This window comes from Myotis brandtii, unplaced genomic scaffold, assembly GCF_000412655.1.
Source record: "Myotis brandtii unplaced genomic scaffold, ASM41265v1 scaffold190, whole genome shotgun sequence".
Classification (NCBI taxonomy): Eukaryota; Metazoa; Chordata; class Mammalia; order Chiroptera; family Vespertilionidae; genus Myotis; species Myotis brandtii.
In genome coordinates, this window is record NW_005357076.1 from 1,738,738 (window position 1) to 1,758,559 (window position 19,822).

Here is a 19,822-nt window from a genome sequence, read left to right on the forward strand (position 1 = left end):
CCTATAAATGTGTCAGATTCTATTATTGAATATGAACCCAAAATGGCAGGATGAAAATGAAAACCAGGGACTGTTGCTAATGAGAAGCATAGCATTTCAGAGTTTGATGGGCTTCTCTTCTGCTACAGCATTTGATTAAAAATTTTTTTCAAAACAATTTATCTACAGCGAAACAAAAAATCATCTTCGTTTCCCTCTTCTGTGTAAATAACAAATCAATATTTCCAGTAAGAGAACGAGGAAAGAAAAAACAAGCGAGGGGTCTCCAAGTTGTACACCGGATCTGGATGCATTTAAAATAACTTTATTTTCCTGTCTTCCACTGAAGACTTTTCTCCTCTCTTGATTTCGGTAACTGTTGCTTGGGGGTGTCTGGGCATTCACGCCATACTTGCTAAATACTTCTGGTTCAAATGCTATAGTAGAATCCCCCCCTCCCTAAAAACCAAGCCCAGGAATGATGTAGACCACACAGTGAACAGGGCTGGGGCTGCTTGATGATGATCTGAGCAACTGACTAGCCAGTATGCTAAAAGCACACGTCACTTCAATGTGAGCCGCGTTCACAGGAATGGAGTTGCTGCTGAAGAGATCTCTCATTCATCTCCCCCAGTGCCTGTTGCTCACAATCATAACGTTACCCCTGCTTGACAAATATACTGGATGGCAAGTCATAAAGGTCTTAGAACAGGACTTGACCCATTTGAGAGATTTAAACCCCTCTTCCTGGTGACTGTTAACATTCAAAGAGGGCAAAACCACAAGCCATATTTTAAAGGAAGGGTGCAACCATTCTCCACAAAGAAAAAGAAAGGGGGGAAATACGACTTTCCAAATGGAAGGTGTGGACGCAGGGAATGACGCCTCCCTTTAATTCCGGTTACTCTTTGGCCCTGATGCTTGGGATAAATAAGAATTCTTCTCCCCCCGACCAGGGAGGGAAGCAGGCCAGTTCAGGCTCCGTGGTGGGAAAACTTTTTTGTCTGTTGTAGTTTCACACGGAGGTAGAAGCTTCTCTCCTTGTACTTACCGGTAAACTGGCCTGGAGGGTAAAGGTGAAGGACATTGAGAGCCACTGCGGTGAGCTCCAGAAAGCTTTTTGTAGGCTAGCGCTTGAGTAGAGTCCCCAGGCAACAGAACCAACAATACTAGCTTTAGAAGCACTCTTGGTGCTGGGCGAGTCTCAATCTCTTACGTGGGAGCTCTTTTTTTATTTCATGTTTCATAATTTTTAATCTATTTTGGCATTCTTCTCCCCCCGACCAGGGAGGGAAGCAGGCCAGTTCAGGCTCCGTGGTGAGCAAACTTTTTTGTCTGTTGTAGCTTCACACGGAGGTACAGAAGCTTCTCTCCTTGTACTTACCGGTAAACTGGCCTGGAGGGTAAAGGTGAAGGACATTGAGAGCCAATGCCGTGAGCTCCAGCAAGCTTTTTGTAGGCTAGGGCTTGAGTAGAGTCCCCAGGCAGCAGAACCAACAATACTAGCTTTAGAAGCACTCTCGGTGCTGGGCGAGTCTCAATTTCTTACGTGGGAGCTCTTCTTTTATTTCATGTTTCATAATTTTTAATCTATTTTGGCCACAATTCTTTGCATAAGAAAAAATTACGATTAACCAACAGCCCGATTGCTTTCTGAATTTGGGGTGGGCGAGGAGAGAAAAGGCGATCGGATTTTCAGATCCTCCCAGCTTTGAGCGGAAAATACGCCCATGAGTAGCTAAACACATCCCAATAGACCAGCCTCTCCTGTGCTCTGGGTGATTTTTATTTTTGAACTGCCTTTAATGTCAACCACGCAGCGTTAGCCTTGAGTAGCTGCATTTCTTATGTGGACAGATTTGGATATTTGTTCTGTCAAGAGTAAATTTAAATTCCTGTAGGCATCACGTCAGCCCACTCTGGGGAAGTTCGGCAGAAGCATCCTCGGATTCTATATTAACACGTAATCGTTTCACATCTAATTTGATGAAAGCCTGTCCCAGGCTCTGCCTAATGCCCAGGAATGGATGGAAATGAGGAAGCCTACATATTAGCTAGTTTTACATCTTGCAAAAGCCATTTATTGTACCCTGTCAGCAGTTCATTGATTGGCCGTGTGTATATTTTGTCCTCCTGTATTAATTGTGCCGGGGGAAAAATGTCGGTTACATCTTTGCTGTCTATAATGTGCTCTTCCTCTCATCCAAGACGCCGATTGTAATCAGCCTTGCCCTTTTCCTGCAGTCACCTGCTTCACCGAGGGGAGAAAAATCACACACCACAGCCTTGGGGGATTATGAAGGCAATTTATATTTTCGCTGCTTTCTTTTCATTGTACCACCAAACTGTTGCCAACAGTCACTGTGCATTTTTTTTCTGGGTCAAGACTGTTAATGTGAACTAAGACCTGTGTTCAATCCCTTCAGCTCCCTTCCAGCCGCCCTGCTGTGTGACCTTGCCATTAACTACCGCTCTTCCTCTCCTCTCATCCACCATGCGGTTATAGCCAAGATGTCCATCTACAAGAGAATGAGACGGGCATGTTGTTTTGATTGCGGACGTTCTGAGCGTGACTGCTCATGCATGTCAGGCCGTGTGCGTGGTAACGTGGACACCCTTGAGCGAGCCTTCCCACTTTCTTCTGTCTCTGTTAATGATTGCTCCACCAGTATCCGTGCCTGTAAGTTTCACCCAACACACGCAGTTCGGTGTCTGTGCTGTCCGTGGTATCATCCCCGTATTGTGTCGTGCCCTGTGCTTCTGTCAGTCAGTCCAGCTGATGTCTGCTTCCCCGTGTGACCTCGTCTGTGGTGATATGTTGCCCCAGTTGCCTGTGTCACCGTGTATGTGCCTCCCTTGCTGTCTGCTAACGCATGCTTCTTGGAATAGCGTGTGGGACTGTGATGTTACAGTCTGGTGACAGTCTCCTTCTCCCCTTTAAATAAATATAGATGGAAATTAAGGTGACAGCAAATCAAATTCAATATTAATGCAGAGATGTGTGGAAATGCGTATCTTACTATTTGGGGAAAGCTTAGCCATTGGATTGGGTCGAAGGGGAGGAAGGAAAATGGTATAGCGAGAACAAGCCAGCTCTAGCTGTAAATTCTCTTTAATGAATTTTAGATAGTTGCCAAAATACAGCAGGGTTTCGATGTAGAAGGATTTTTTTGACTGTGTCCCCCTAAACTGTATCTCGCTCCCCCAGTGCCAGATTGTGTCCTATGCTCTGAAAAAAAGAGAACAAGCCAGCTCTAGCTGTAAATTCTTTTTAATGAGTTTAGATAGTTGCCAAAATACAGCAGAGGATTATTTTGACTGTGTCCCCCTAATCTGTATCTCGTTCCCCCAGTGCCAGATTGTGTCCTATGCTCTGAAAAAAGTGTTCTCCCACCTAGATAAGCTGGTGGAGTCTGGAGACCCCCCTCAAAAACAATGACTAATTCAAAGCAGCATTCCAAATTTATATTTCATTTTTCCAAAAATGTCGCCCCCTGTTTAAGGTATCTTGTAGCAATTGTGATTCCCAGTAACCAAAACCGTAAGCAGCGAACCTCCGTGAGTTCCTGGAGTGTGTCGCACGGGCCCTTGGGGTCAGCCTTCTTGGTTGCCTGCATGCTCAGGGCTGTTAAAGGGCCCGCGAGGTCCTGAGCTGGCAGCTGATGGAGCTGAGCTGTGCCAGATTCCTGAAATGGCCATCATCTCCGTCCCCAGCCAGGGCTTTGCTGGCTCTTTGTGACATGATTCCTAGGCGATGTCCCTGAAAGCTCCCGCTTGTACAGAGCGACGCTGGCAAGGGAGTGCTCCTCTGAGGGCAGGAGAGGCTGTGGTTCCGCATGAGGACCTGGATGCCGTAAATGTAGCTGCAACCTTATCTTCACATGTTTGGTAGCATGGGGGCAGAAGACAGTCCTTTTGCGCTTCATCCCTTCCTCATAAAAGCAACCAACACATTCATCGGTGACCTATTGCCATCCAGGGTCTCCCCTAAGTGTGCAAAGCCGGTGGGATTAAACTTCCACCAGCTGGGTTCACTCACACTGGCAGCAAGGATGGAGAAGAGCCCTCTGCTCTTGAGCATTTACCCCCGTATAAAACTTGCCCCGCTCACCTGTGCTGACGTGGAAGGTGGTCCCAGCCCAGCGTGCCTGGGTGACGGTGACCCAGAGGCCCCGAGGGCTGAGAGGGTCCTAACGGCACCGGGTGCAGTGGAGAAGTGCCCCAGGCCAGGTGCTGGTGTCCGTACCTGCAGTTCAGGTCTGAGGCGTGATCGGTGCATGGAGCTGTCTTAGCATCATCTGGAAACGTTAGGTCTAGGACCGAGAATCATCCTCTCAAACTGGTGATTCACTGCCTCCCGCGAACAGTGCCAAGGGACAAGACTCATTTGTAAAAGTGATAGCTAATGGAGGCTGCCTTGAGAGGGATTTGGGACTGTCTAAGTCTTGTCTTGACGTGGCTAAAAAGGAACTTGTTAGAAAGAAGGTCCCCTTTAAAATGTTTCTTACAGATGCCACAGTATGAATTCTTACCCCTTATTCTCATCGTAAGGGTTCTCTCTCGTCCTGTGACACTACCAAGGTGTACTAGGTCACAGCCACACAAAGAATGCGTGTGCCTGTTAAGTGTGGCAAGATGCCAGCTTCAGAGACATGAGCTGGGGAGGAGGAGCAGCGGGGTGAGCTGTGGTGGCACCAGTTGGCCACATCGCTTTGACTGACCGTGGAGAATGTAACCGGCAGCCACTGGGCTACCCTTTTGCCGAAGGCATAATTGCTGTTTCCAGATAATTGCTGGGCTCTCAAACCTTGGCCAGAGGTTCAGTGGAGGAAAGGAAGGAGCCACTCGGGCTCTGAACTAGGGCTTTGTGGTCATGTCTTGGCCAGGGTCACCCATTCCAGTCACAGCAAAACCTGGGTGAGGCCCATCGTACCCAGTGTGTGTAATTTCCATTTTTCCAGGAGAAGCCATAATTGGAGGGATTTCTCGGCTCTGCAATTTAATCTAAGTGTTGATGGAGGCCAGGAGAAGAAAGCTTGGGGTGGGATTGCCCCGTGCTCTCAGAAGCATCCTGTGAGTGAGCTTGTTGTCCTTCCTGCCCCTCTGAAATCAGCCCCACCGTGGAAATCAGGGGGCTTCGGGCTGCATGTGGAAGCCTTAACTGGTACTGACAGCTCAGGGGTAGGGGGGGTTGCCTCCCCTGTTTCATCAGTCTTTCTGCCGTCGTCACTCCATCAAACAAAAGCAGATTTCATCCATGCCTGTGTGAGACCACTCACCTTTGACCATTAATAATAAGTTAGGAAAACCCATTCCAATTTGAGCCCCTTGATGCGCCCACATAAGCCCTTCTTCTCCAATTAAAAAACGTCTGTCTCTATGTGGAATTCTACTGGCAGAGCTCCAACAGCAACCCGGCCTCCCCGCGCGGCTGGTGGGTTGGGTGGTGCCCGCTTGACAGAGCTGGTTGACTCAAAGAGCAGTGGTGAGAGCGGGCTTTTCATTAAATATGAGCAGATGTGAAATGTGGAGGGTTTGACAATTAGAAATGGCAGGAGAAGGGCCCTTGAATCAGAGTGAGGTCAGATGGGCGGATCAGATTACTTCTCTTACATTCTTTAGTTGTTCTGAAAATCATTTTGAATTAGTGTCAGCAGAGCCATGATGGGTTTTGCCCTTTGTCTTTTATGCTGGGGCTGTATTGTTTCCCAAGACACTCATTAAAGGTCATTATACGATTACGGAGCCTGCTTTGGTCGCAGTTTCCCCGTTGAGCCAGCGTGCTCCGGGGGCTGCCTAATTCGTTTCTCGCTTGCCTTTCGTCTCCCTCTTTACTCCTTTTTTTTTTCTTATAAGGGGAAAGATTTCCGTTTTCAAGGGACATTAAATTGAAACACAAAGTCCCATTATGTGTTTTCTGAAGTGGGAAGGGAAGTAGCCGGCTCCCAGAGGAGTGGTAACGTATTAAAGTGTTCACACGGTTTTAGAAATCTGCCTGCCAACAGCAGGACCTGCCTGCTCTGCTCACCTCTCCTCCGAGGTGTGGCCCATTACCGCCCATTGGCTTCTGTTAAGGCAGGGGCTGCCCTAACTGGCGTCTCCTTCTATTCATCTCGCCAGAGATGTGAGGCCAGACTGTGGTGATAAAAAGATCTGCTAAGAGGAAGGAGTTCTTTACACAAGACTTAAAAGACAGTGTCAGAAAAGGAAGGCAGAGTGACCAATGAGGGTTCCATGTCCCGCCTGGGGCGAGACTGCGTTGTCCAGGATGGTAGGCTGGGCGGTGTGCACCTAGCGTCCCTGTCTGGTTATTCCGACTTTGTTTCCACCTCAGAGGATCCTCGGAAGGAGTACCAGCTCTCTTGAAACCCCTCATAAAAATCTTTTTACAAGCAGCTGTGTTCTAGGACCATCAAATATAAAAATATATGTCTAGCAACAGACACACATATCAATATAGATTTAGGTTCCAATCAGTTCCATTTCCCCTCGATGAAATTTTGTAAAATGGTCCTTGTTCTCTGTTCAGAACTTACTCTTCTTATTTGTCTTGCCTGCCATCTGATTGCTAAGTCTAACAGAAAGGGACAATTAAAATGATGATGCAGTGACAACACAGGGCCTATTGATTCAAACCTGCTGAGACCTGCCTGACAGGATGCTGGCCGCACACCGTCAGTGACTGTGGCATGAACAAATTAATCCTGTGCTGGAAGAGAAACAGGCCTGAGACTTGCCCTTGGAAAGAGTTTCAGTTAAAGTACATGTGTGATCGCTCACACCAACCTTTCCATTTACTAATAGTTTAAACCTGCACAATTGCATAAGCCCTTTTCCAAAGCACTGCAGCTAATTTTAAATGGTGCATGACTTTTATTTCGGCTAGAAATTTAATGCAAGGAGGCATTCAACTCCAGTGGGTAGTTTGGGACGAGAAGTCCGATATAATTGGGTTGAAGGGAGACATACCAGAACCAGTTCAGTGTAATCTGGAGTCTTGTCAGATAATAAACAGCAATCAGCGTATCCCGAGCAGCCTTTGGTTTGTCCAGGCAGAGAATTAACGTCGTCAATAGAACTGAAGTCACTTGAGTGAACTAAGGCATTTTGAAGTGCATAACATCAGATACAGGGGGAGCGGTTGGAAATAGCTCTAGGAAGGAAAATGTCCATAGTAGGACACACCCTGTGCTGACACTCTCCAATGCCTGCTAAAGGGAGATTTAATTTATGCATTTAAAATTCAACAGCCTATCATTATCTCATTCCTTTTATGTATAGTTTTGGGTGATTTCCTCCAGCTCCCCAATCCTAAATTTTCTTTGTTTATTTTACTTCTAGTCTTTCTCCTCCCCCCCATCCCTGTCATTCTCTGTCTCTCTCTCTCTCTCTCTCTCTCTCTCTCTCCCCCCCCCCATGACACCCTTTGAATCATACTCTAGCTCTTGAGCTAGCCATGGCCCATGTCCTGCTTTGGCCATTTACACTTTGTTTCCTGAAGTGAACACCAGGCAGTCAGCCTGGGCAGCCATGTAACCTCCCCAGGAGACTAATGACATACCGGGAATGGCTTCTTAGGGCACCTTTGTTGGTAGCAGATGAGGCTACAGAAGCCAGTGCCTCTCACTTGATTTTGTGGTGGCATGTCTAGCAGTGAGCCAACTGGAGATCTGCCTTCCTTCGTGCTCTTTAAGTCAGCATCGTGAGGCAGCAGTCAGGCTTGCACAAAGCCTCCTGGGAAAGGAATCCCTTAAGTTGCCCATCTCTGATGAACTCCAAACAAACCAGGTTTTCATTCTTAGTAAATAGATGAGTTTTGTTGTTGTTTTTAGTTTAGCATCCGGTGATGCAGTTGACTTGCATTTTGGGACCTTGTTGTGCCTCCCTCCACTCCCCCTACCCCCCTCTCCGGTAGTTTTGTGGAATTCCTTAATATTAATATGCTATGAAGTGACACCACATATAGATAAAAGAGAAAGCGAACGGTAGGCAAATGGCAGCCAATTTTTCAAAAGAAATCCTTTGAAACAGTTGGGAGACAAGAAGTGGAAAGGTAAGGATGAAGACAGAGGAAAGGGTCCGTGGTGTGTACCCCGTCACTTGGACACCTCCCTTTCAAGGACATGCTTTCATAGGTGACTCGGTTCTTCAAGGACAAACTAGGAGAGACATTGGCGTGCCAGCAGTTAAGCCGATTAGGGTCCCTATGCAAGGTGACATGGGAATGAGGTTTGTGTTTTTATTCAGGACAGTAGCTGGTTGTCACAATACTCACCCTGACAGCTCCTACCACCAGGCAGCGGATTCTGTCTTACCTCCATGGTGGGGGACAGGTGGCCGGTTAGCTCTCCATCTTCCCCTCCTCCACCATCTCTGGCGACAGGTGCCAGGGCCAGCCCGCCTTTCATCGCGCCCTCTTGTCAAGGCTCTGCCTTGAGCCCGATCCTGACCTTTACTGAATGAAATAAAGTACTGATGAACAAGCAGAGGTTTGAATCAGAGCGGCTGGGAGCAAATGTCAAGTCCATCTCTGCTCCCTCCCCCACCTGTGCCAGGAGCCTGGAGTAGACCCAGTCTGGAGTCTGCAGTGCCTTAGGCTTTATGGGTCTGGGGAGACATAACTTATTAACAAAGAGTTATTAAATTTTTATCAATTTTACAACACAATGTAAATGCCTCCTATGAATCTACATTGTATTCATTATCATTTAAAACGTTAATTAAGTCAAAGTTGCATTTAATTTCTCTCTAAATGGGCCTCTGGGAAGAGGCTTTTAGAAACATCTGTGGGAGCGTGTGGCTCCCGGAGACAGGGAATCCCCCAGCCCGCACTCAGGATAGCCCCCGAGTTGATTGCAATCCCGAGTCTGCGGCTAATTTGTTGTGATGCGATCGGGCATTGTCTCAAATGACTGCCAGACCAATAATGGTGTAAAGCCGCTGGAGAGAGGCCTGGGCGCGGGGCACAGGCCTCACCGCCCGCCTCCTGGTCCCAGACGTGAGGGGCTCATCCATAGCACCTCGGGCCTCAGCACGCCTCTCATGCTCCCTTCTCATGTGGTGCCCGTCATGTCGGCCGGATGCTTCCTTCATCTGAGATGTATGTCTGTCATCTGGCTCAACCATTTCAGGACATGTGCCAGCGTGCTCCTAGGGAAGATCTCACAAGAGCGTGGGGCTCTGACTTGCAGTGAAGCCTAGAAGCAATGAGCTCAGTGCAGGATCATGGGAACCACTTTTGCATGGAGCAGATGCAGCAATTATAATCCGATCGTAGTCACTGGTGAGGAGAGAGGCCTACTGAGACCTGCTGAAACTGCTGTCCCCTTCTGAGGCTAGGTTGATGTTTTTGCCTTGTCTGAGGTTAGGCTACTCTTTAGGTGGATCTGCTGTTATTGTCAGTGCATTCCATCTCCCAGGAGCCCAGGCATGTTACCCGGGGGTACTAGGAAATGGGATAACTGCTGAGCTGGGATTCAAGCTCAGAGTAGACTCAGTGGGATCTGTGTTCTCACTCTATGTGATGTAAGGTACTCTGCCAATACACCGAGGCTATTGTGTACCTGTGTGTGCTCATGTGTACACGTAGAAGTGTGTGCGTGCTGTTAAATTTAATGCACATAGCATTTGCTGCATTGCAGGCACTGTTCTTTGTTCTTTTCAAGTATTAATTGAATCCTTATCATGAGCAGCTGAGGCACCTGTAAACTGCGCGATGTACAGATGAGGCAACCGAGGCACAAAGAAGTGAAGTGACCTGCCCAGGGTCACGCAGCAAGTCAGTGTGGGGCTGGGATTTGAAAACAAGCTGCGTGGCTCCACAGGCTGTGGAGTCAGTTGAGTTACACAGCTGAAAATGATCCATAGGCTTGTCTATTTCCAAGGAAGGAGGAAAAGATGAGAATTTCAGTAATGAAGACTCAAGAGAATGATGGCAGTGCTGGGTGAGAGCAAGTTGCAAAGTGCTTGGCTGTGCAAAGGCCCAGAGCTCACCTCCTGCTGGTCAGCCAGGGGAGGATCCCATAGGATATGACATTCCAGATGTGCCTTGGAGAACAGGAGAGAGAGTGTTCTGCCAAAGCGTGGCAGTGGGGAGGTCGGGAGCCCCGGCCACACAGCTGGTCGCCCAGTTTGGCTGGCGCTTGAGTCCCGTGCAGCAGGTTTCAGGGAGAGGAGCCCTCATGGGTGAGCAGGGCCTGTGCTGTGCAGACAGGGGCTAGGCCATGAGGGTTTTGTTCTTCATCTGAAATACAACAGGAAACACTCAAGATGTTGGGAGCCCCGGCCACACAACTGGTTGCCCAGTTTGGGTGGCGCTTGAGTCCTGTGCAGCAGATTTCAGGGAGAGGAGCCCTCAAGGGTAAGCAGGGCCTGTATGGACAGGGGTTAGGCCATGAGGGTTTTATTCTTCATCTGAAATACAACAGGAAACACTCAAGATGTTTGCTCAGGGAAGTGATGCCTGGGGCTGTGTTTTGGGAGGACGTCTATGACAGCTGTGGAAGAAGGGACTGGAGCTCAGGGGGCAGTTGAGAGACACCCCGCGTGAGGGTGAAGACCAGCAGAAGGGAGGCTGTGGCCGAAGGAGGCAACACCCAGCCGCTCCGAGAAGCCTTGGGGAGGAAGGCCAAGGCGTGATGGCCAGTCTAGGACTCTGCAGCTGAAGCACATTATCCACATGCAAAGCCAAGAAATTAAAATCTTCGTAAAGAATGTTCAATTAATAGCTCTGAAGCCATTGAATGCCATTAGTTAAGTTTCATGAGCATAACTCTCCCCAGCTGGCCTGGCAGTCATCGCGATACCTGCCCGGGCTCCTCCTTAGTGGAGGAGAATTTACTGAAGTCTCGGTGGGACTGGAGACCTGCAGGGTTGCATCCGCCGCCCCTCGTCCTTGGATCTGTTCCATCCATTTCCTTCTAATTAGTATTCCTTCTTCCTCCATCACCATTCTCCTCATTTCCAGTGAGATTCACATCTTCAGTGTGTTGAAGGCGAGAGAGGCTGCAGCTCTGTCGCTGGCATGAATGCCGTTGGCCCAGGCTGGGTGGCACAGTCAAAGCAAGTGGGGGCCGCCAGCTGGGATATGTGACCAGCCCTGAGGGTCTTGGCTCAGGCTGCATGCAGTAGCTTCCGATAGAGCTCCTGGGAATTAGCTTTTGAAACCCCTGTGTATGCCAACAAGACCCTTTTCCTCTCTTCTTTCTCAGGGAGACAGCATCGTCTCTTTCCATCTAGGGAGGGGGAAAAGAAAGTACTTCACATCTCATTCTCTGAAAATCCACTGTCGTTTTCAACCACTTACCCTTCTCCAGAGGAAATCCAAAACACACTTCCTGTGAGGCGCTGCCACACAGAGTTCAGGGAAGTCGTGTGGCATTTCAAGTCCACGGCACAGTTTTCTTCCAAGCCAGCATGCTGAGTCACCTAGATAATCAGGGACTCTGCTGTCCCTGCATTTGCTTATAAGAGTTCTGTTTTCCCAGCCAACCATTCCCGCAGGCGGACTCTAAATGGGCGAAGAGGAGCAGCGTTGTTGGGCCCACATAGTTGAAATCTCAGTGAGAAAGTCCCTTTTGTAAATAGCCAGACAGGGCCTCATGTGGAGGGAGGTTCTAGACATGCCATAGACCAGTGATGGCGAACCTTTTGAGCTCGGCGTGTCAGCATTTTGAAAAACCCTAACTTAACTCTGGTGCCATGTCACATATAGAAATTTTTTGATATTTGCAACCATAGTAAAACAAAGACTTATATTTTTGATATTTATTTTATATATTTAAATGCCATTTAACAAAGAAAAATCAACCAAAAAAATGAGTTCGCGTGTCACCTCTGACACGCGTGTCATAGGTTCGCCATCACTGCCATAGACTCTGGCTTTGAGGAGACATTCTGATGTCCAGCTCAGACGAGCGGGGCAAAGGATTTGGAGCGTCCACAGTGGCCTTTCTTCTCTGAGCAGCTATGCGGTCCTCCTCCTGAGGAGCTGTCCTGCAATCCAGGAAACAGCAAGAGAAAAACTCCCCTGGCCTCTCCTAGTAATTCTGAAAGCCCCCACTTCACCCCCTTAAATACAGGGGGTGACTCCCACCACATCTTGCTGGAGCTACAGAGAAAAGCTCTAAGCTCAGCGTGGAAGCCATGGAGGCGCGTCTGCACCGGACGGCCAACAGCACTGAGAGACTTTCAGTGAAGTGAGAAAGACTGCTCCTCAGACCAGAGCCTCGCAACGTGTATGGACAGTGCAGAGAGGGGCGTCTGTAGAGACAGCATGACCATCTCCTGGGAGTGGAGCTGACAGCTGGCATTAAAGTCATCTCCATTTTGGCCTCTGCTGGCTTTCTGCCTTCCTTCCCTCCAAGGTCAGAAATGTAGCATCCTGGCATCCTGGGTTGGGCTTCATGTGTTGGCAAGAGTACTTGAGTAGGAAATGGCCTGAAGGTTCCAGGTCAGTAAATATCCGATGAGTAAAAGGATGAGTAAGTGAAGGGATTCTCAACCATCAGTTAAAGGAAAAGTGGTATGTCAGAAGTAGGAGGGCCCGGATCTGTCATTTTTCCTAAAACTCTCTAAGTGGCTTACAATATACCTGTATCTATACATATATTTTATATATATCAAGGACTGGGATAAAAGAAAATTAAGGGGGAAAAGGTAGCAAGAAAAACAAGGACATAACTGAAGGATCTTGAAAATTATCAACTAGTGGGTACAATTCATATTCTTTGTGAAGGTAGATACTGGGGAAGAAGAAAAGAAGACAAAGACAGAAAAAAAAGTCACAGGCAAAAATTCACCAACATTTCAAGTGAAGAGAGACAAGGGTACATGTGTATGTACAGCATTTGTCCTAGAAAATCAAGGACTAGTGACATTTGCATTCAGTTTTACTGATTTTGGTGAACCTGATCATTTTCCTGTGAGTCAGGGTGGCACAAAAATATTAATGCATCAGGTGAAGCCATTATGAGCCAAGGGGCCCATTTGTCGAGAGCTGTAACTACGTGCAGGTGGCCACGGCGCATGCCCAAATGTGGAGAAACATCAAGGCCACTCCTGTCTATTAGGCCCACTGACTCACTTGAGGCAGGCAGATCAGATCCAGCAGCACCCGTGCCACAGTTCCTCCCACCTAGAGGTGTCCAAAGGCTGAGTGTCTCATTGCCATGAAGAGCCGTTATTCTGTTTATTCTGCTTGAGGCGAGGGGGCAAGGAGCTTTCTCAATTGCTCACAGAGACCTCAGGCTGCACCAAGCGTTCTCTTGTTTACGAGTGGGCTTGAATTGCTCTCTGTATTTTGCCAAGCTTGATCTGGCCTTTTCTGCCGTGCCGATGAGTAAATTTCCACATATGGCTTGTAACACATCCAACTGAGAGAACACAGCCAGCAGGGATGCTTCAAAGCCGAAGCCCTGAACAGGTGTTACTGAAAAAGGAGGTACACTGACCTGCAGAGGGGAGGTGCACAGTGAAGATGGCAGGATGCAACTTGCCAGGAATGCAGACTGCAAGGGAGGGGGTCGGGTCACGTGGCCTGGAAGTCTCGGGATGTGGATTGAAATGTGCAAAGGGCTAGTGCTGGAAGGGCCGCTTCACAGATTTCTTCTGCTAAGGGGAAGATGGGTGTCTGTTCGGCAGACATTCCTGTCTTTTCTCTGATACGCATTAGGGAATTAAATCCTGAAATGGTAGGAAACCACAGAGCAAGGAAAGCCAGAGATGGGGTGGGGTTTGTGTATGTTCTGGGGGCTTCGGAAATCATACCTAGTACAGGTATGCTTTGGTATGTTCACCAAATGGATGCTCAGTGAATGCCCAGTGCTATAAGAGTAATGCCTTCATCATGCACTAATCTTTATACTTCTCACGGCACTGGCATCTTCTCACCTTATCTAGGCAAACCCAGAATAGACATCTTGCCTTCCTACCGTAGCACTTTGGGCAAGTTTGAGAAGTCCTCTATTCCTTAGTTTCCCCATGTGTAAAATGGAGATAATAACAGGACCTGTCTAGAGAGTGGTTGCAGCTGTGACTTAGGGTCTCATCATTCCACGTCTTACTGAAACTGCCCCTACGACTTTTCCATCTCTAAAAGGGACATGGAGACAGATACTCAGTGAGTTTCCCGTGTTCTTGGAAGAAGGCAGGAAGCTTGGAGAGCAAGCAAGAGGGGAACAGATGGTGGCGAGAGATGACATTTTTAAAAATTCTATTAAAATTTCTTGCTGGTGGTCTTGATCTCAACCTATCCTTGAGGTCTGGTTGGTGTTGGGACTTCCCATCATCACCTGTCCTAAATTGCTTTATGAAGAGTTGGGCGCTGCTTCTTGTTGATTTTCTCATTAGTGAGATTCGATCTATGAGTGGGGCCAAGAGTGGGCCCCTAGACTTGATGTGAGAACAGTCTAGAGATGGGCTGAGTGAGTGTGGATAAGGATTCTGCTCTCCTGCTCTCTCTTCTTCCCTACTGAGGGCAGAGTCCTCTGGATGACCTTTCACACCTATTCACATTCTCAGTGGCACTGCCGAGTTCAGGCGCTCATTTCTTCTCACTTGCTCTAGCACTGCTGCCCTCCAATTAATGATTCTCCCTTGCCACCAAACCTCCACCACATTTATTATTTTAAAACACATATTTGATCATGTTATCATCCTGTTCTGAAGAGGGAAAACAAAAAAACAACTTTGAATGACTCCTTGTTTTCAGTAGTACAACCTCCAGCCATGACATTCAAGGTCCTCCACAGTTTGGCCTCAACCTGTGTGTCTAGTTCTGTTTTCCATGTAAGTGTCCTTCATCGAATGGATCTCTACAGATGTCTTGTTTTTGTTATTTAACATATTTCTATAACTTTTTCCTGTGCCTGTGATTCTGTCCCTATCCTCTTCTGGCTGATGGGAGTCTACCCATCTTTTAAAGTAGGAGTCAGCAAACTGTGGCCCATCGACCAAACCTGGCCTACTGTCTGTTTTAGTAAATAAAGTTTTATTGTACAACAGTCACGGCCACTCATTTGCATATTGTCCATAGCTGCTTTCAAGTGCAAACAGCAAAGCTAAGAAGTTGCAAATGAAAGCATATGGTTCACAAAGCCCCAAAGAGTTACTACCTGATGTTTACAGAAAAAGCTTGCTGACTCCTGCTTGAAACACAGCTCAGATGCTGTCATCTCTGTGAAGGCCTTTTACTGCCCTACTGCCCACCTCAGATCAGAATTGATGGGTCTCTTTCCTGTAATCCTATCACACTTCCTGTAAACCCCGTTCAGAGCGGTTTCCATGCAGAGCTTTTTAGAAGTCAACAACAGACAGCTCTCAATGGTCTTTGGATTCTCAGTGTATTGCACCCAGCAGCCAAGGCACACAGTAGGAATTCAACAGACATTTGCCAAATACTAGACACTGGGTTAAAAATGTGTTTCCACAGTTCATTAGGCATGTGTTTTAGGGGAACCCAGCGATCTTTCTTCTTCTTTGCTTCTACCATCTTGAACGAAACATTTGTTTCTGAACAGCTGCTCCCTGTGGCTGTGGGAGCAGTTTTGAGTAGCTTGATCTAGAATTGATCACCACTTCTTTAGAAGGTGACACATTTCTTCCACCGCTTCTGCTGACAGGCACAGTATTTGGACACTACAGTGGGTCTGGGATGCAAATGTATTCCCCTTCCATATGTCGTTGGGTATTTGAGTCCGATGGGCAGAAGAGCACGTTGGGAAGGCGTGGCTAACCCATTGTTTCACCACATCTGCCTCTCAGGTCTGCACTGCTCTTCCAACTCAAACCAGCTCTTTCATCCACCTGTGACTCCTCATCCATGTGAATTCATCCCAACTGCTCTGGAGGCGGGGCTTGCGCCTGTAATCACCCAGGCCCCAGCCATCTTCAGGGACCTACTCTTGCTCTGCTAATGCACTGGATGATACTCTGGGAGTTAGATCTAGGTAGTGTCAGCCCCAGCTCAGATCTTGGCAACCCTGAGTTCCACCAGATTCCCCCACACCCTCCACATCTGCCCTCTCCTGGCAATTCTGGCTCTCTACAGCAAGTGGTAACCAGTCCATGTGGGAGATGAAAAGCTCTATGCTTGAGACCCATGTGGTCTCACCTGGTGGTGCTTCCTAGAGACACTGGGCTCAAAGGAAGCGCCTCAGCATTTGGTGCTCTTTATACATATGCCTCACCCAACGTAGACACGTGGAAGAGCTGAATGTAAAGGGTTTCCATCAGAAATAACAAGATGGAACATGTGTGTGTGTGTAAGGGATACCCTTTAGGTTGCTGCACGAGCAATCTTTATTGTTGTTAGAGATTAAATCTCAATAACTTTCTGAAATTAGCGTGGGCTTCTCATCAGCTTAGTGGGCAGTGGCGCTCACCCTTCCCCTCCCCTTCCTCCGGGCTCTGGAATGGTATCAGCATGTAGTTTTGCTCGCGATCAAATCAGGGCAACATAGAAACTGTCATTTTTCATTTACTGGGGCCCTTTGATCCCATTTGGGGTTTATTTGTTTCAAGTGAAAAATACGAGCCCTATTGCATACATCTATCCTGAAGAGTACTTTTTTATTTTTTTCTGTTAGAGATCAAATCAGAGTTGTAAGTAGTGTGGTCATTAGTTATCACCACCAGACTTCACAGCCTACACTTTATTTCTGTTCTCACAAAGTCGCCAACCTCCTCTGTTGCATAACGATCCCTCTCCCTCGCAGTGGAGCTATAATATGACTTTCGTGGGCGCCTGGGTGTTAATTTATTTCACAGTTTCCTTTGCAGATATAATCAGAGTCACCTATCACATTCCCGTTTCTTCCTTTTATTGTGTTCCTTTGCTATCTCGTTTGTGTGATCTTTTTCTGCAAATGACAGGTACTGTTTCTCTGCTCACTGTTTCAGTGACTTATATTCTGCAACACTTCTCTATTGCCATTTAAAAAATATAACATTTTATAGATGTAATCTTAGTTATTTATAACTCAGTTTTTGTTATATGGGAAAATTTCCTAAATGATTCATTGGCTTAGGTACATTTTTTTAAAGAAAGGTAAAATATTCTTTGCAAAAATACTTTTCTCAAAATTGTAGAGAAGGAAAAGCTCTCAGTACGATTATAATGCATTTTCCTGACTTTTTTAGTCCATTGAAATATATGAAAATTATGTTTATGTAAGTGATCAAATTGTGGTATTTAATAACACGTTGTTTGCAGCAAAAGAGCAACCCTTTTGATTTATTTGGATATTTACTGGTTGACTTACAGTGCTTTACATATTAGAATTGGTTTGTCAACAATTAACATTCTAGGTTTTTATATAACCCATACTTCAGGTAACAGAGGATTATTAAACTGCAACCAGTGTGTTAGAAATCTGCCGACTGGTAATAAAATTCTTATGTATAACAGCAGCTGAGAAATACTGCTGTGTATTTATGCATAGATTGCAAGATAGATGCTGGTCCACAAACCAGAAGGGCTTGAAATGCAGGTCGCCAGCAGGTGGCGCTGCTTTTCTATAAATGAAAACCTCCACCTGGCTGTATTCTAGGGACTACTACCATTGCCCCCCTTTCTGCTTTTCTTTTCCAGATTCTCTGTCCTTTATTTCTCTAAAATGAACGTCTAAAACTGAGGGATTTTTTTTGTTTTGTTTATTTGCTATTTTGAGGAAATACACCTCTACTAAGACAATACCTCTCAATTGCTAAGGTTCTTTAAATCCAACTTGCTTCCCTTAATACTCATTTGGTACCAAGTCCTAGTTAAATAAATGTTACTATGTTTTTTTAAAAAAATATATTTTTTTATTGATTTCAGAGAGGAAGGGAGAGGGAGAGAGAGATAGGAACATCAATGATGAGAGAGAATCATTCATCCACTGCTTCCTGCACACCCCCTATTGGGGATGGAGCCCACAACCCAGGCATGTACCCTGACCTGGAATTGAACCGAGACCTCCCGGTTCATAGGTCGACATTCAGCCATTGAGCCATGCCAGTGGGGCTAAATGTTACTGTGTTTTTAAAAGGGAAGTACACAAAACCAGATTCTCACCCCTAAGATTGCATTACCCCCACCATCTGATTACTATGTGGAAAGTAACCATTTTTATCTAATACTTATTTATACAAGTTAATTCCTTAGGCTTCGTTCTACAACAGGATGAGAGACATTTTTATAAAGTTGGGTTATGTACTGGATTAATGTGCCATATAAAAATAATTTTAATGTGATGTTCTTTCATCAAGATTTACTTTAGAATCCAGGTTAACCAAAGAGTGTTGCTTTGCTCCCTGGGCCAGAACTAACTTTCTGACAAACAGAATCAGAGGGTTGTTTTGTTTAGTTTTTTGTTTTAATAATATTGTCCACACAAAAGATAATCAGCTCATCAATTTGGACATCAATGAGGAAAAAAATACTATTAATGTGGTTCTCTTTTTCACACCTCTTTTTTATTCTTTTTATTTTATATTTTAAAGACAAGACTCTGCCTTTTTACTAACTCTTATTTTTATAAGAGATAAAAATAGTCTATCTTCCCCACCCCCCAACTCAGCCTCCTTTCTTTTGGGCCACTTAAAAGTTATAAGGGACTCAGATAAGAGGCCTCTTATACAGGGTGTTGGGTGTAAATGTGTGCCTGTATGGGAGATAGTAGATTTATTGAGGTGATGGAAGGGGAGAATTAAAAGGTTTCCCAGGTGACTCATTTATTTATTTTCTTTATTAGGTATGACCTACCAGATCATACAGAACTTGGAATGCAAATATTTTACACTTTTTGTAACTTAAAAATTTGAAACCATTCATTTTGATAATCTAATTGGATTTTTCTCTTTTGACTTTTTAAACTTCTTTTAGACACACTACAGTGCAGGTCAAGGATCCAGATAATATAATGGACATCCTTACTTTAGTCATTCACATGCTTTAGACAGAGAAAATCCTGAAGTGCTATTGATTCGGTAAAACTAAGGAGTAGAGGATTGGGGAAACATTTCCTTCTCAGTGAGTTCATTTGAAAGCCCTAGTTTTGTTGAGAATCTTTTTTTTCCTTTTTTTCCCCCCAAACTATGGATTGCAATCACTTTTCTCGTTGAAGTCAAACCCTGACGGCTTTCCTCCCAGTTCCCTTTATAGGGGGACGGGATTCACTTGAGTGTTGAAACAGGAAATAGCCATCCACAGTCAAGTGTGGATGTACCTGGCTGAGCTGCGAGGCAGCAGCCCTGTGAATTTCACAGGACCCCTTTCCAAGGCCTTAAATAACTTTATTTCCCTGTCAAATACACTCTCCAGAATGAAAGTGAGACCTCCAGTGGAACTGGACCACTGCCAGGGGCCTCCTGGTTTTTAGTTTCACACACACATGTGTGTGTCTTATCTGAGACCCTTATAACTTTTAAGTGGCCCAAAAGAAAGGAGGCTGAGTTGGGGGGTGGGGAAGATAGACTCTACCAAGATGCAAACCACCCACTGCCCTCTTTGAACTTGAGTATTTAAATAGAAAACAAAACAAAACAAAAAAACACAACTTTCAGAGGACTCAGATTATTACTCAATAGTTTCCAATTCTGTCATTTGGAGTTTAAAGCCGTACACTATCTGTCCCTTATAACCCTGTCTATACCCTTAAATGAATCTTCCTGCTCCAGCCACATTGAATTCCTTACAGTTCCCTAGATTAGTATTCCCCACCTCCTTGCTTTAGTTCAGGCTGTTCCCTCGCCTAGCACCCCTTGCCTGGTTGACTCAGTGTCATGGTTTGAGTGCCCCCAGTGCGCCAGGCCCTGTGTTTGATTCTGGGGATACACAGGCAGGCACGGCTGACATCTTTAT

The 19,822-nt window shown here is 46.1% G+C and overlaps 1 protein-coding gene across 32 annotated transcripts in view; it reads left to right on the forward strand.

Annotated features, from left to right (window-relative positions):
* KCNMA1 (potassium channel, calcium activated large conductance subfamily M alpha, member 1) overlaps positions 1-19,822 on the forward strand; it is a 697,075-nt gene that overhangs the window by 574,396 nt on the left and 102,857 nt on the right. For 12 of the 32 annotated variants that reach the window (XM_014538327.1, XM_005864642.2, XM_014538330.1 and 9 more), the window contains one exon: positions 2,486-2,659. The exons of the other annotated variants lie outside the window; for them this stretch is intronic. In XM_014538327.1, coding sequence (XP_014393813.1) covers positions 2,486-2,659 — 174 coding nt within the window. The remainder of the gene's footprint in view (positions 1-2,485; positions 2,660-19,822) is intronic. 32 annotated transcript variants of the gene reach the window in all.